The sequence below is a fragment of the Cyprinodon variegatus genome, unplaced genomic scaffold, assembly GCF_000732505.1.
Source record: "Cyprinodon variegatus isolate N-32 unplaced genomic scaffold, C_variegatus-1.0 Scaffold110, whole genome shotgun sequence".
In the NCBI taxonomy this organism is placed as follows: domain Eukaryota; kingdom Metazoa; phylum Chordata; class Actinopteri; order Cyprinodontiformes; family Cyprinodontidae; genus Cyprinodon; species Cyprinodon variegatus.
Window position 1 is genome coordinate 906608 of NW_015150563.1, and position 15714 is coordinate 922321.

The 15714-nt window shown below is 45.2% G+C and overlaps 1 protein-coding gene across 4 annotated transcripts in view; it reads right to left on the reverse strand.

The window, feature by feature from the left end:
* The window catches only part of mapkbp1 (mitogen-activated protein kinase binding protein 1), a 42674-nt gene that overhangs the window by 20245 nt on the left and 6715 nt on the right, over positions 1-15714 (reverse strand). For 3 of the 4 annotated variants that reach the window (XM_015374936.1, XM_015374935.1, XM_015374938.1), the window contains exons 2-13: positions 13146-13237; positions 9574-9636; positions 8581-8638; positions 8329-8499; positions 8112-8249; positions 7854-8036; positions 4611-4628; positions 4196-4356; positions 3611-3800; positions 802-936; positions 523-731; positions 352-443 (exon numbers count right to left, since the gene is read on the reverse strand). In XM_015374936.1, coding sequence (XP_015230422.1) covers positions 352-443; positions 523-731; positions 802-936; positions 3611-3800; positions 4196-4356; positions 4611-4628; positions 7854-8036; positions 8112-8249; positions 8329-8499; positions 8581-8638; positions 9574-9636; positions 13146-13237 — 1510 coding nt within the window. The remainder of the gene's footprint in view (positions 1-351; positions 444-522; positions 732-801; positions 937-3610; positions 3801-4195; positions 4357-4610; positions 4629-7853; positions 8037-8111; positions 8250-8328; positions 8500-8580; positions 8639-9573; positions 9637-13145; positions 13238-15714) is intronic. The other variant, XM_015374937.1, reaches the window with a different exon arrangement.

Below are 15714 nucleotides of genomic sequence, written 5' to 3' on the forward strand. Positions count from 1 at the left end.
AAAGGACCTTGCCCCGTCTTACCTCTCTGATCTTCTCCTTGCCTCCTCAGGTTTAAGCTCAGAGGGGCCAGTCTTCTCTTCGCTGCTCCTTCACTGCCAATATTGTTTAATGGCAGGACTTAACACTGGCAGGACTTCGTTGTGATGACCTTCTTTAGCTAGCTTAAAAAAATTCCTATTATTGCCTTGTTTTATATTTCTGTGCTATATTTTATTATTTTATTGTGTTTATTATTTTTAGCTATGTTCAGCATTTATTTTCCGCTGCAGCTGTTTTAAAGATCAGATGGATCAGGTCAGGCTACTGAGGATGAAATGGGACAAAAGACTGTGAACACTTGTCATCCTCACCAGTGTCGGGTTTGGAGAACTCCAGGCAGAGGATCTCAGAGTCGTGAGCTTGAACATTCAGGATCTCCTCCATGCTCTGCAGATCATGGATCCTGGAAGGCAAACATCCCTCAGACATCATTCCAAACATCTACTGGGTCAGAAGAGCTGCTGATTCTGTTGCAGTCTCACCGGAGGACTCCGACCCGGTCTCCAGAGGCCAGATGTTTTCCACCTGGACTGACTCTCAGGGTTCTGATGCCCACTCGGTTCTGGTCCAGCTGCTGTGCCTCCGGTACAGATGAGCCTACCTTCTCAGAGTTGGTGCAGGCAGCAGTGATGCTGTCCGTGTCCAGAAGGCTGCTGATGTTGTTGTCCACATAGAGGACCTTCTGTAGGTCCTGGGGGGCAGAGGTCAGAGGTCAGAGCAGTCCAGCTGTGCTACAGAGGTGTGGGTGTGTGCAGTCCTACGTTGCTCAGGATATTCCTGTGGAGGATGTTGTGTCTGTCGATGTTCCACAGCCTGATGGTGTTATCAGAGGAACAGGACAGGAAGGAACCTGGGGGGGACTGCGCCTCACCACCTCCATCTCCATCACCGCTCACCTGCAGGAGACCCAGAAGCTCAGACTGGGACATTAACCCCTCCCACCTGCTGTCGTTCTGATAAACCCTGGATATTTTCTAAATCAGGAGTCACTAACAGGCGGACCCCGATCCAGTAACGGAACAAAATTTTGAGCACTTTCTGGTTTATCAGTGCAGCTTTAATAGTCTTTTAGTGGTCACACGTCCAAGGAAACCTGCAGACTAGTGATGGGTCCATTAATAGAGATGCGTGGGTGCGTGCATGGAGCCCATAGAGCTAAACATTGCATCGGTGCGTGTGTGGTTTCCAGAAAGTAATAAGACCGATCCAGGAGTTTTTTCTAACTGACTGACTCACTAAACTGTTTAAAAACGTATCTCTTAACATGATTCATCTGATTTAAAAAAAAGTCTCATCTTTTGTGGTTTATCATTAAAATGATAAAGAATTTTGGAGCCTAAAAGGAATAGGAACGTTTCAGACGTTGGGTTTTTATTTTAACTTTCTCGTTGTGTCACCCTTTTCCTCTCAGCTTTCACTCAAATTGACTCTTAGTTTATTTACTGTTTTTACTGCACTTATTGTTTTAAAATAATGATTTAAAATCCTAGTCAACAAGCATCCTCGCTCACATTTTCCCCTAAATTTTTTACGTTATGATAAATGTTTACATTATTTATTGGCTGCATCTAAAAATATCAAAGATTCAATTTAAACATAGATATGAAATAATACAATATAACCTAGAATAACTTCAATGATATCATTGTTCTAGGTCAACAAATCAATTCAGTTTAGTCTGTCCAATCAGCTGCCTGTAGTGTCTTTAAATGTCCAGCGGTGTCAGTATTCTGTGAGACAGAATCAACGCTGCATCAATACAGTTTGGCTTCAAGATGCCTCATTAAGCATCACTACTACAGACAGATTGCGTGCGTGTTTGGCTCTACCGATTGTTCTCCCGACAGGAAAGAACACAGAAAGCTGATTACTGAAGTAAAGAAGTAAAGAAGAAACAGGTGGAGAAAAAAGATAAATACAGGTGGACGAGACAGAGGAAAGGATGCAGACAGCAGATTGCAGAAACAGAAAAGCGGGAGAGAAACTGACACAAGTAGGAAAGGGAAAAATAGCTGTGTCTAAAAAAAACAAAAATGGGACAGTGAAAATCGAACATTAAATGGAAAGAGTAATTTCTGTTTATTCTTCCTATTGGCAACACAAAACCAGGATGTCTAGTTATAATATATATATATATTATAACTACACATATATAAATAAACACTCAAATCACAAATTAGGTTAGAAAAAACACGAGGTCACAGAGCCGAACATGCGTAGTCTGATGGGATTTTGCCCTTTCAGTGCTCAGCAGTGGGGAAATCCTGGATATCTACTGATGCAGTTAGCTGACCTCCATGCAGGTTTGGCCCTGATTCTCATCAGTCACTCCAGGCCCCACTATAGAAATAAACTGAATTGAATTGAATGACATGATCTAGTCTCTGGAGCGATGTAATGTTCTCTGCAGGTGTGAATCATGCAGATATCAGAGATCCAGAATCAAACCAGCAGAGGCAGAATTTAGTTCTTATGTTCCTCTTTGGATACCTGAGATGTTGAGAAGCTGCTGGCTCCTTTTTGACACTCTGCCAGTCACTGTTTGCTTTACATAAAGTCTATTTTAAATTCAGTGCTGCACGGTTCTTCTCTTTATATCAATCCAGTTGTGGTTTTTCAGATGATATAATAGAGCTCTGGGCAGATTAACAGACGTTGTCGCTACCCGATCCGTCCCGGAAGCACGATCCGTCCTGTGCATGCACGAACATATATACATCCGGGTGTCCATTAGTAATGTAATTATGGTACTAAAACGACTTATTTCTTTCCTTAACTCACTAAAGAATGCTAATACACATCTTTAAAAAAATGTTTCATGACATTTGTGAGACAATTTTGATGCTTTTTCAAATTTTTTTCCCTGAAACTGCTTCTCTGACGTCATCATCAGACATGCTCAGAGCCGTCCGGCTAAATCTGATTAAACCATGTTTATCTGCATTCTAGTTGTTTCTCTCTTTAGATTACACACTATATACCATGATTTCAACATAAAAAGGAAAACATATAACTCATAAAGACTAGATTTATGTTTAAATCCAAAGCTGAAAAAGTAAGCTCCTGGAAGTAGCATTGGATCCGGTGCAGATCGGACAAAACAGATTGACAAAACAGGATTTTAAGGCATTTATTTTCTCTGAAAATACATTATTAACCTTTAACACATTATAGCTTAATACGTTTACTATTTTGGGGGAGGAAAAAGTGTTATTTAGGTCTTTTTAACAAAATAAAATGGAGGGCGTCCCGGATGTGTATCTGGAACGGAACGTGCTTCCGGGACGGATGGGGGAGACGGACCTTTTAGGCAAAAGCTGCACCACTTCATGGAGAAAATGGTCCTCCTGTCCATTTCTGCTGCTGGATCTTAGATTACCATCATATACTGAACTCCATAGACCACATCTAGGGGCTATAGTTCTATAGTGTTTCCCTCCATTGTTCAGTTCCAGTTTGAGTCAGACTGATACTGGGAGTAATGGGAGTCACTGGGAACATACACAGCTTGTTTCAAGTTAATGGATTTAACTCATTTCAGACTAAGGTGAGGAAAATGAGAACACCGACCTCCAGGCCCCACACGCAGGAGGAGTGGTAGAGGGCCGAGTAGAGCTTCCCTGCCCTGCGGAGCTCCTGGATGTCCCACACGTACAGACTGTGGTCATTGTAGACGCAAGACAGCCAGCGGTTAGTGGGGTCAAAGGTCACAGCTACGGTGTCTGGATACCGAGAATCCTCTCTGGAGGAGAAGAGCTGGCTGAAGAGGAGGAAGAAGACGATAAGAAGGATGAAGGTAAACATCCAATGGTGAAGAGATAGAGTGGATAAGCCAGTCTGCTTTGCTGGGTTTGATGCTGTAGATCAACTCAATGTAGATTATCAGATAATAATGTAGAAATAATCTACATTATTTCATAATTTTGACAATCACAGCTAACTGGTTATAATGATCACAGCTAACGTTTTAATAATAGGGAGGGAGGTTGACAATGAGCAATGTAAAACATTTTTATAACTACTAATAAAACATGAGGTGTGTAACGATGAAAATGTGAAAATAAATGAATGGGTGTGAATACTTTTGCAGGGCTCTAATATAGAAAATGAGTGAATGAACATCAGCTGGGTTTACCTTAAAGGTTTCTGAGTTACCTGGCATGGACCACGGAGGCGACGTCGGCGCCCAGGCGGTGTGGACACGGCAGCGTGCAGAGGAAGTGCAGGTCGACAGGACTGAAGGCTCGAACCGTCCCGTCAGAACAACCACAGAAGATAAACTCCTCAGTGACAGACAGACAGGTGGCCTGAGATGTCTACAGACAGACAGACAGGGACACACTCAGAGACAGGGACATGTTCCAGAAGGTTCAGCAGCACCGGCTCTACATTGACTCATCTGATGAATGAAGCCTGTGAACTGGAGTAGGTTTCTGAATGCATGCTTTGATATGAGGCTGCTGCACACCCTCAGAGGGAAACAATGAGCTGTGTGTCGATCTAAGCGGCCAACAGTGATGGAGGATGTGGTGGTGGGAAAACGAGAATGTTAAGGGGAGGCAGGACTTACAGAGACAGAGTCGACTGTCTGCACAGGAAGCAGGGGGAGAAACAGAGGAAGTAGATTTTAAAGCATCAGAGGGACATGCAGCGGCGAGCTGCAACCATGATCAATACAAACAGATAAACATGATGGAGCCGCGGGAAAGATGGCGGCGCGGATATCCAGGAACCCTCAGTTAGAAACCAAAGAAAAGAGCCTGAATGGCTCATGGACCTCCAGTCTGTTCTCAAAGAGCAGAACCAGTCAATTCTAAATTCAAAATGTCTGAAGCAGCTTTGCTTCAGACATTAGTTTTAACGTTTTTTTTTTTTTTTTTTTATATTTGTAAGTTGTTAGATAAACATTTAAACAGAAAATACATTTCATAAAGATCATCAAAGGGGAGACCGATTATATCAAGTGGCTAAAATATATGATTGTCCTCTCATAACTTAATAATGCTTAAAGGTATACTATGCAACCGGTGTTGATTTTCCAGCGAGGCTCCCCCCAGAGGGCGAAAGTAAAACTGCACTGTCGTAAATACGCACAGCTGTTCTCCTGGTTTCTCCGTCAAGCCAGGCGCGGTTGTTTTGAGCTTAGCAGACAGGCGAACGCAACGAATCACCATGTGTACTGCGGTAAGTGACTATTTTGTTCCAATTTTCGAGTTTGAAAATTTCGCTGTTTTTTCGCTGGTTCCGCCATGATAACTGCACAAAAACTGCGCTAGCAACGAGCATGACTTTCACTGGGGGCGTGTAGCAGTTCTCGCCGTAACGCAAGACCGACTCTCGCGATGCACGAGACTTCTGAGCCTGTGGGTGCGGGCCGTGGGCTCCTGCAATTGCAAGTGCGGTATTTCCCCCGCAGACCACCAGGGCGGCCGAGAAAACCTTTGTTCAACCTGAAATGACTCATTTAATCATCCAAAACGTTATGGAACACATTAATTAACTAAAAAATGTTGCATAGTATGCCTTTAAATGTCCCCAAATCCACAGGATTTGTTGTTGATGGAGAGAGAAATAAACACAGTTAAAAACTTGCAGGTGAATTAATTTCTTCCCATCTTATGGAGGGGGAACTGATTATTTCAGGCATCTGAAATATCTATTCTCTCCTCTCCCCATCCCATATCTTTGGGAAATAAAGTTCAACTGTTTCCAAATTTCTATAAAAATATGTGTGATAGCATGTTGTATGCTAGAAATGTCCTTAATCCATTAATCTGTCATATTTTACATTAGAACGGGATTAACCAGAAAGTCTACACTCTCATCTTTTCAGGAACTCTTCATTTTTGTGTCCTGCTATCAGCCAGTTTCCATCCTCTTATATTACCAATGGAAAATGATAAATACACACTACAAGTTGGAAAACTGTGTTTGGTGACTGACTTTTATTTCTGTCATGTTTAACTAACAGAAGTTGGAAAAAGACAGATTCTCTTGGCGTTTAAAAATAACACAAAACAGCTTAAAAGGACCTCATCCATTTATTTGTTTTACAATTTTGTAAACAACAGCTGCTGATTAAACTGGATGTTTCAACCTTGACATGATTATAGGAGTTGTTTTTAGCGAGAAATCGATCAGAAGCGCAGTGAAAATGGTCCCATCCGCCATGTCCGCCATGTCCGCCTCTCTGGCTTAAATGTGCGCTCCCGACACAAGGGGAAGTAAATTTCATACGACACCGGGACAGAGAGCGTCTGGCAGTCAGTCAGAGCTTCACATCCCTGGGACATCAGTCATAGTCTAGCCGTTTCTTAATTCACGAGAACGCAAGTACTGACTCGCGTTCTCTTCAAGTCCGGTCTTGGCGAGAACACAGGAAAGTAAGGACTTGGCGAGAACGCGAGCATGCAGCATAGTTATGGGTCAATTGGAACAGATGCGTACTCGTGACGTCACCAAACGCTCGGCTCTTCTTGAGCTGCACCTCCTGTTATAATAGATTCTAGACCAGGGGTCACCAACATGGTGCCCGCGGGCACCAAGGGGCCCTAAAGGGCTACAAAGGGTGCCTTTAGAGTCTTCTGAAAATAGAACGACTCAACAGTGAGCTACGTTTGAAATTTCATTGTATTCTGTTGCCCTCCTTTTTAATCAGTTATAGAACATTTAATCATTTAATCATATATGGCATTTAAGCATTTACAGAGGTTTCAAAATGAAAATGTCTAAATTTAAAGAAACGATAAAGATATGTTTATAATGTATGAAGTTTAGGTGAACGTTGACCCTTGCAATTCATAGGTCAGTATTGGTAGCCCTTCCTGTGACTCAGTACCCCTGAATTAGCCCTCAACTGTAAAAAGGTTGGTGACCGCTGCTCTAGATAATAACAAATTATAACTTTTTTCAATTAGTGGGGAGAGAATGATGGACACAGTCAGATAAACAAAAATGGAAATTTTGCAGAGAAAATCGGCATCAGACACACGGCTATGCTGAGAGAGGGCTGCTGCAGACGGGCTAAAATCGGCATCAGACACACGGCTATGCTGAGAGAGGGCTGCTGCAGACGGGCTAACTCAGCACTGACTGCCTTTACTCTCGGAGGTCCACTGGTTGCCGCGGTCCTCTCAACATCGGAAATCTTTATTTTTAATTACGCATTAAATCGGTAAATGGACCATATAGTGACGCTTTAAAGTATAATATTCTGGCCTCAAATTATCTTAAAATGTACTTTTGTTGAACTACAGCAACAGAAAAGATAACGTTTAACTTTCAATGGAGCGCTTCATTGAAAGCTGCTGCTGCCGCGGTGCATGCTGGGACAGCTGTTAATCTCACGAACAGACGAGTCTGCTCTGATGCATACTGGGTAAAGAGGGCGGGGCGAGAACAACACCCGGAGATTTGGTGCGTTTTCGGTCTGGCGTTCTCAGCAATTGGAACAGTGTTCGGGCTGAGGCTGATCACGAGTACACGAGAACGCTCAAGAACGCATATTGGGAAAGCTTCTGTTCAGCAACAGCTAGTGGTGGCAACTTCTTCTTCTGCACGGGAATGCTACAGGCTGCTTTCCTGCTCATGCTGCCACCATCTGGTGAATTTCTAGTACTGCACACTTTACTCAGATCAGCTCAGAAGCGAGACGCGAGGCTCTTGGGGAAACATCCGGGGCTGTAGCCCAGGTAGCCGCCCCCTAGATCCACCACTGGGGTCCAGAGGACCAGGCTTCAGAACCGCCAGAAGGTTCTGCTGTTTGGTGTCATGTCAGTGTAGTGTTGTGACCCAGAGCGGAGCGGTGACTCACCCGTAGCTCCACCCACTTGTCCAGGAGCCGCTGGTCATTAAACTCGCACAGCAGCCCTGAGGACGTGATGCTAAAGGTGGAGGAGGATCGTCGGCCGCGGCCGCACGCCACGTCACTGAAGAAGTTGTTCCGGAGGTCTCCAAGCAGACCCGAGCGCCCCAGCAGGGGAACGGTGGCGTTTACCTGCACAAGGACAGAACACGGATCAGAACAGCTCCCCCCAAGGCGGCTTTGATCAGCTCACACTGATGACAGAACCTTGGAGGTCTTGGTGTGGTCCAGGTACCAGAACTTCACATGCCGGTTGCCGGAGGTAACGAAGTAGGAGCTGTCACTGGAGAAGGAGACGGCCGTCACCTTGCTGGACACCTTGTTTGCTGCGACCACCACGTTTTTCTGAGCAGCACAGGAGAACAGGCCACGGATTACGGACGGAACCACGGCGGGACAGAACCGGCGCCTGGAGCGGACCTACCTTCCAGTTCCACACGTTCACCATCATGTCGTGCTGGTAGCCCACGCTGACGATGTACTTCCCGTTAGGAGAGAACGCCACGCAGGAGATCCCGTATTTATGTTCCTGCAGCTCGGCCACCTGAGTACGCTCCGACACCTCCCAGATTCGAACCGCCGGCATGTGGCCGCTCTAATGCAGACAGAGGAGAACCGTCAGAACCATGAGAGGCTGGGATTCCGCCATGGTTCTGGTGGGAGGTTCTACACTCACCTCCCCGGTCACCATGTATTTCCCATCAGGAGAAAAGGCCAGCGTGGTGATCGCCTTCCTGCACAGTCAGAAACTTCTACTGAGGTTCTGGTTCTGAAGGAACGATGTTCCCATCCAATGAGACAGATCAAACAGTTGGATCCATCTCAGGCTTTAGTGTTGCTCCAGAACCAGGACTTTTTCCCCTTGGCATGATGACCAGGTCCAAACTACTCATAGAGGCTGACATTTAAGCATCAAGCAACATTTCTGGATGGTCTGGATCTACGTCTTCAAGGTTCTAGAAAATCTGACACCAAACTGAACCAACAGGATAAACAGTTCTAACTGAAACAAGGAGACTCTGGAGCTTCCAGTTCCAGCAGAACCATCAGTAGATGGCTCCACAGTGGTCCCACTGGGACCGGTGGTCCTACGGGTAGAAGACCAGATGGTTCTGTTTCTGTGGATCCCCAGCTTGGCTATGGTCCGTCCATCCTCATGTTCTCCAGGACCATCTGGGCAACTGGTTTAGGAAAGGATGAATCTGCCAGAACTTTTAGAGGATGGTTCTGTGTGAAAGAGCTGAAGCTTTAAAGGAACCCAATTGTTTCTGCTGAACCTTCTAGCAGCGTTCCAGAACCACACCGGGGATTTACAGAAAGCAGAAGGCTTCTGGTTTCTCTGGATTCCCATGAACACACTTCTTGTTCAGAAAATTCCTTTCCGATGCTAGAGGGATCATTTTAATGCATAAAGGGAGTTTTTCCTCTCCACTGTCACTACAAGCATGCTTAGTGTGAGGGATTGCCTTTGAGTCAATGAGTCGATGCAATCAGCTGGTTTTCCTTAGATAGAAAACTGTAAAGCGCCTTGAGATGACAAGTGTTGTGAATTGGTGCTATAGAAATCAACTGAACTGAACTGAATTAATGTCTCAAACATCTGAGCTTAATTATTCAACCAACAGGAAGCTAGAGCAGAAAGGACTGAGCAGGTCAGAGGCCATTTTACCTGGAACTGTTGAAGATGTGATGCTGTTTGTTCTTCCGAGGATTCAGCAGGATCACCACACACCTGAAGAAACGCAAAGATCAGTGAGAATTCAAAGACAAACAGGAAGGAAACATCAGCGCTATCGACCCACAGTAGCATCTCATTGTTCAGATTCATTTAACATGGTTTACTTCGACCTTAGCGCTGCCCTCTGTGGGTGAAACATGTACACTGCAGCTGCATTCTCTGGGCCTATAAGCAAACTGTTCAAACTGATGACACATTCTGTCATTAGGACCATGTTTCATGTTGTGCGGACCAGAACAACCAGGACTGGACCATCAAATGTAACAAAAGCTTTTGTCTGTTTGCACCAGAAAGTTCTTTATCTTCCACCAAACTTGGCTGATCTCATGTCACGAGCTGAAGGTTCAGTTAGACCTCAAGAACGTAGCGAGAGGAGGCTCCAGGAGCCCTAACTGAACGTGGTGGTTCTGGTGATATAGTCCTTCCTCTCCACTGTCGCCCAGTGCTTTCTCATGCTGGAAAACTGCCTTCAAGGAGATGGGGTGGAACCCTTGGGGGGTGTTTAGGATGTAAAGAACAGGAGGAGCAGGTTCTGAGGATGGGGGTTGGGGTGGGGAGGTGGTGTACCCTAGTTCTGGACCTTGGGTAAGACCAGAATTTTCTTCAACAGTTTAATGGTTGTCGGTTTTATTCCCAGTCATGTTGAAGAGCCTGTCTGCTGGTCAGATCACAGCCTCCTCCGCTTCTAGAACCATTAACATCTGCATCATTGTTATTCAGGTCCACCCTGATCAGAACCGAGCCTTTTTCATCCCCACGAGTTGATCACAGTAGGCCGCCATCACTGACCGCCACTGAAACATCAAGTCTGAACATCTGGGGCTGCTGAGGATCCCGGTCTGAACATCTGGACCTGCTGAGGATCCCGGTCTGAACATCTGGAACTGCTGAGGATCCCGGTCTGAACATCTGGAACTGCTGAGGATCCCGGTCTGAACATCTGGACCTGCTGAGAATCCCAGTCTGAACATCTGGACCTGCTGAGGATCCTAGAATATCATCTGAATGTATCACTAACATCATAGATATTAAGCTTCCTGTTAATTTTAATGGGTATTATTGTTGTTAAGGAGAGAATAGTTATAAACTTAGATGGCAGGAGCATCAATAGAGGGTCAGGATAGTCTGGTAGCAGCTGGTTCCTGGGTCCAGTGTTTGCACGCTGTTGTTCTGCTGCAGCACCCCCCTCCTCCTCCTTCACCACCACCCCATTCCTGTACAGTAGCTGATTCTAACTCTCTGGGTTTTACCTACAAACATTTGATGAACCCAGCTGAGGGGGGAGGGACGGCCGAGAGCCAAAGCATTAAAGGATTTCATCACGTGGTTAAAAGGATCCAGTCAGCAGTTTCCAGTGGCTGGTTGAGAACCAGCTACAGTCCTCCATCTGCAATGCAGCAGGGGGCGGGGTCTGGACACCTGGAGCTCTGCAGCTGATCTGGTGCGTTCATCACAGCCACAGACAGTGAAAAGCTGATGCTCTGAGATGAGATCCTGACCGACAGACGGAAGCGTTGGAAGATCTGCCTCGTTAAATCATTCTGCTCTGATTAAATCGGTGTTACAGAAAAAAAAAACATCTGAACCCCCCACCCCACTCACTGCTGTCACGAGATGCTCACCTCCTAGACCTGCAGCTGATTGGATGATTGGTTTCCATAGAAACCAGCCCCGTTTCATATTAAACAGTTGTTGTTTTTTCTCTGGCCTGGTGCAAAAACTAGCGGTTAATCTGCTGGACTAGATCTGACCAATCAGGATCAGATCCTTTACTTGGTCACCACCAGTTTAAGGCTTTCTTTAGGCGGACATTTTTAATTGAAAAAACTTCCTGGATGGAAAGTGAAACGTCTTCAAACTTGGAAAGAAATCCAGGGGATTGTTTTTGAAGTTTTTGTTATGACCATGACCTGGATGACTGATCATCTTCACCAGCTTATAGAACTCAGAGAATCCACGCCGTGTTTATCAGATAGACTTAATCATTTCACTAGAAAGTGAGTACAGACTCGTGTCCTCGCCATGTTTTTGAGAAGAACACAGCAGGCCGCATAAATCTGGATCAATTGGAACAGAAGCGTACTGATGACATCACCACATTCAAAGCTCGTCTAGAGCTGCATTTCACCTACTGTTATTAATAGTCTCTAGATAATAATAAATTGTGATTTTTTTCATTTATTGGGGGAATAATAACGAGCACAGTCAGATAAACACAAATCAAATGAACATTTTGGCAAATAAAACAAAAAACATCCCCATAATAGCCAGCGGTACTTCACACACAGCTATGCTGAGACAGGCTGACTAAGGGGAGTTAGCCGCAGCCGCTGCAGACGGGCTGCGGTTAGACCTAGCTAACGTTACAATTGGAGCTCCGCTGGTTACCGCGGTCCTCTCAACATCAGAACTTTTTTTTATTACGCACTAAATCCATAAATGGGCGATACAGTGAAGCATAAAGTATAATATTCTCGCCTCAAATGATCTTAAAACTTACTTTTATTCAACAACGGCAACAGAAAAGAGAACTTTTAACTTAATACTCTGAGCTCTGTGAGCGCTAACCTGGAAGCTGCTGCTGCCGCAGTGCATGCTGGGACAGCTGTCAGTCTGGAGGATGGACAAGTCTGCATTGATGCATGCTGGGTAAAGAGGGAGGGGCCAGAACAACATCAGGGGTCCTTGTCTATTCTCTGTCTGCTGTTCTTGTGAATTGGAACAGTGCTACACTGCAAAAATGATCTAGAAATAAGTAAACATTTCTTAAATTAAGTGTATTTCCCCTCAATTTGAGCAGGTAAATATTATTTGCCAATAGAATGAGTAGTTTTGGTATTAAAATAAGATATTTAGATAATATGCACTTGAAATAAGACAATGTAATTGTCTTATTTTAAATGTAAATTGTCTTGTTCTACTTGCAAAGTGTCTCACTTACCTCCTAAATTCAAGAAAAAATGTACTTATTTTATTATTATTATTTATTTATATATTATTTATTATTATTATTAAGGAAGAAATGACTTATTTAGATTTTGATTTTTTGCAGTGTAGGGCTGAGGTCTGAGGGGAGCAGCTAGCAATGCTGTGTTCACCAGGCTAACCATGCTAAATGCTAAACGCTGTATAATGACTGTAGTCATTTGAAATGATGGTGAACCCGAGTTACCTGTAGAGCTGTTATGTCCACCCTGTCCACAGAGTCCCCCGCATAATATTCATGGTTCCTAACAGAATATAAAAGAGGCCTTGATGTTTCTGTTAAAGTGACACCAGGGTAAAGTTCACTCCTTTGTTCTGTCTTCAGGATGATGGGTCCAGTACAGATGATCCATCAGAAGGTTTAGCAGCTCATGAACTGCTGCTCCCTCCATCTGCCATCACTGTTCATGTTTTCTTTAGTTTTTTTAATGTTTCTTTGATCCATTTTGTTCGGCATCAGGCTGCTTCCTCCCATACCTGCCCCGCCCATGTCTCCCGCCACACTGTGATTTACTCACCCAGCAGGATAGGCCAGTAGTCCAGTACGGGGGTCACAGGACAGCGCTCGGTTACCCAGGGACGTGATCCCAAGAACCTTCTCCAACGTCACCTGCAGGGCAAAGGTCAGAGGTCGTTTTGATGCTTTGAGACATTTCTTCTCAGAATGCTGCTGCGTTCTCTTTCCTTTCAAGCTAACTCTAAAAAATATATCTGCAAAATGTCATATTCAACAACGAAAAATACTTAGTTAATACTTAGTTAAGCAAATTGTGCAAATCAGATTTATAGTCGCCACACTGCATATATATTAGAATCTGCCCTTAAATTACAGTCAAACCCATTTACACAGTAACAGATAAAAACCTTTAGATAAACCAAACATTACCGCCACATATCTGACTATAACCATTAAAAGAACCATCTTTAGTAATTTCAGATGGAAATACAGTCGTGGCCAAAAGATTTGCAAAATGATTCAAATGTTAATATTCACAAAGTCTACTGCTTCAGTTTTTATAGCAGCAATTTGCATATACTCCAGAATGTTATAAAGAGTGATAAGCATAACAGGAATTAATTGCAAAGTCAATATTAGCCTAGAAAATGAACTCCAAAACACTGCAGCCATGCCTTAAAAGGAGCAGCTAACATGGTTTCAGTGATTGCTCCATTAACACAGGTGTGGGTGGTGATGAGGACAGGGCTGCAGATCAATCTGTCATGATGAAGTAAGAATGACACTTTAAAAAGAGGCTGCTGCTTGGCATCATTGTTCCTCTTCTGTGAACCACGGTTATCTCTAAAGAAACATGTGAAGTCATCATTGCACTGCATAAAAATGGCCGAACAGGAAAGAGAGTCGCAGCTAGAAATATTGCACCAGCTTGTTGGGAGAAGACGAGGTGAGCGCTACCACCAGTCTGGTCTCATGCCAACTGTAAAGCATCCTGAAACCATTCATGTGTGGGGTTGCTTCTCAGCCAAGGGAGTCTGCTCTCTCACAGTCTGACCTAAAAACACAGCCATGAATAAAGAATGGTACCAGAATGTCCTCCGAGGGCAACTTCTCCGTTCAGCTACTGATGGACCGTCAGTGGTGGACGGTCTTCTAACCAACAACCTCAAGGTTTCACTGGAATGAAGCCAATGATTCCAGCTGAGTGATGCTGCAGGAAGCAGGCATGGCTGGTTCTCTACCTCAGATACGTTTAATAAAACACACAGTGAGGACGCTGCAGGCAGGACAGTAGGACGTCCAATTTTATCTTTGCTTGTTTGGACAGACTGAGGGATGGACTGAGGGACCGAATGAGGGACGGACTGAGGGACCGAATGAGGGACGGACTGAGGGATGGACTGAGGGACCGAATGAGGGACGGACTGAGGGACCGAATGAGGGACGGACTGAGGGACGAATGAGGGACGGACTGAGGGACTGACTGAGGGACCGAATGAGGGACGGACTGAGGGACTGACTGAGGGACCGAATGAGGGACGGACTGAGGGACCGACAGAGGGACGGACTGAGGCACGGACTGAGGGGCCGAATGAGGGACAAATGGACAGAGGGTGTCTCTGAGGCTTACTGTCTCTTGGCTGGATGTCCTCTATCCAGATCTTTGGACCTCCTGGTTTGTCAGCTAATAACTGAGTCCAGTTCTGGTTCCGACCCGTTTCAGCAGACAGACTTACTTCCTGCTCCATGGAACCGAAGCTCCAGGACACGGTTCAGTTCAGAAGCTAACAGCTCCAGCTGTGTCTCAGGCCGTCCTCCTCTCGGCCGTGTCTCAGGCCGTCCTCCTCTCGGCCGTGTCTCAGGCCGTCCTCCTCTCGGCCGTGTCTCAGGCCGTCCTCTCAGCCGTGTCTCAGGCCGTCCTCCTCTCAGCCATGTCTCAGGCCGTCCTCCTCTCAGCTGTGTCTCAGGCCGTCCTCCTCTCGGCCGTGTCTCAGGCCGTCCTCCTCTCAGCCATGTCTCAGGCCGTCCTCTCAGCCGTGTCTCAGGCCGTCCTCCTCTCAGCTGTGTCTCAGGCCGTCCTCCTCTCACATGACTCTCCTCCTTCCTACTCTCCTCTTCTATTTTCATCCGTTCTGCTCTGGGTTCAGAGGGAGAACAGAGGCCCGACTGAAGCGCCTGAGTGGTTCTGGGTCAGGGAGTGTAAACACCAGCCCAGCTTATTTATAAAGCACCACGTGGAGCTGCACATGCAGCCCACACTGAAGAAAGCAGACAAGATAAGCGTTACAGCAGAGTCGACCCTCCATCAGGCGCTAAAGGTTTCAGCAAGTTCATGTTTGAAGAAGAATCTCCTGCTCAGAAACTCCCAGAAAGGACAGAACCAGCGACCAATGATGGCCTCTGAGGTTCTGCTCTGTAGGAGAACAGCAGCTGGTCAGGGTCTTCCAGGAAGCTTCCACCTCAGCAGATAAGACTTACAGCAAAACATTGAAAAACTGAACAAATTAATCATTAAAACTCAAAACTCATTTTTGAGAAAATTGAAAAAAATAAATGCTGTTAATTGCACTTTAGTCGCAATATTAGTGACTTTTCAGACCCTTCTAGCACTTTGATTTCTAAAAAACTCC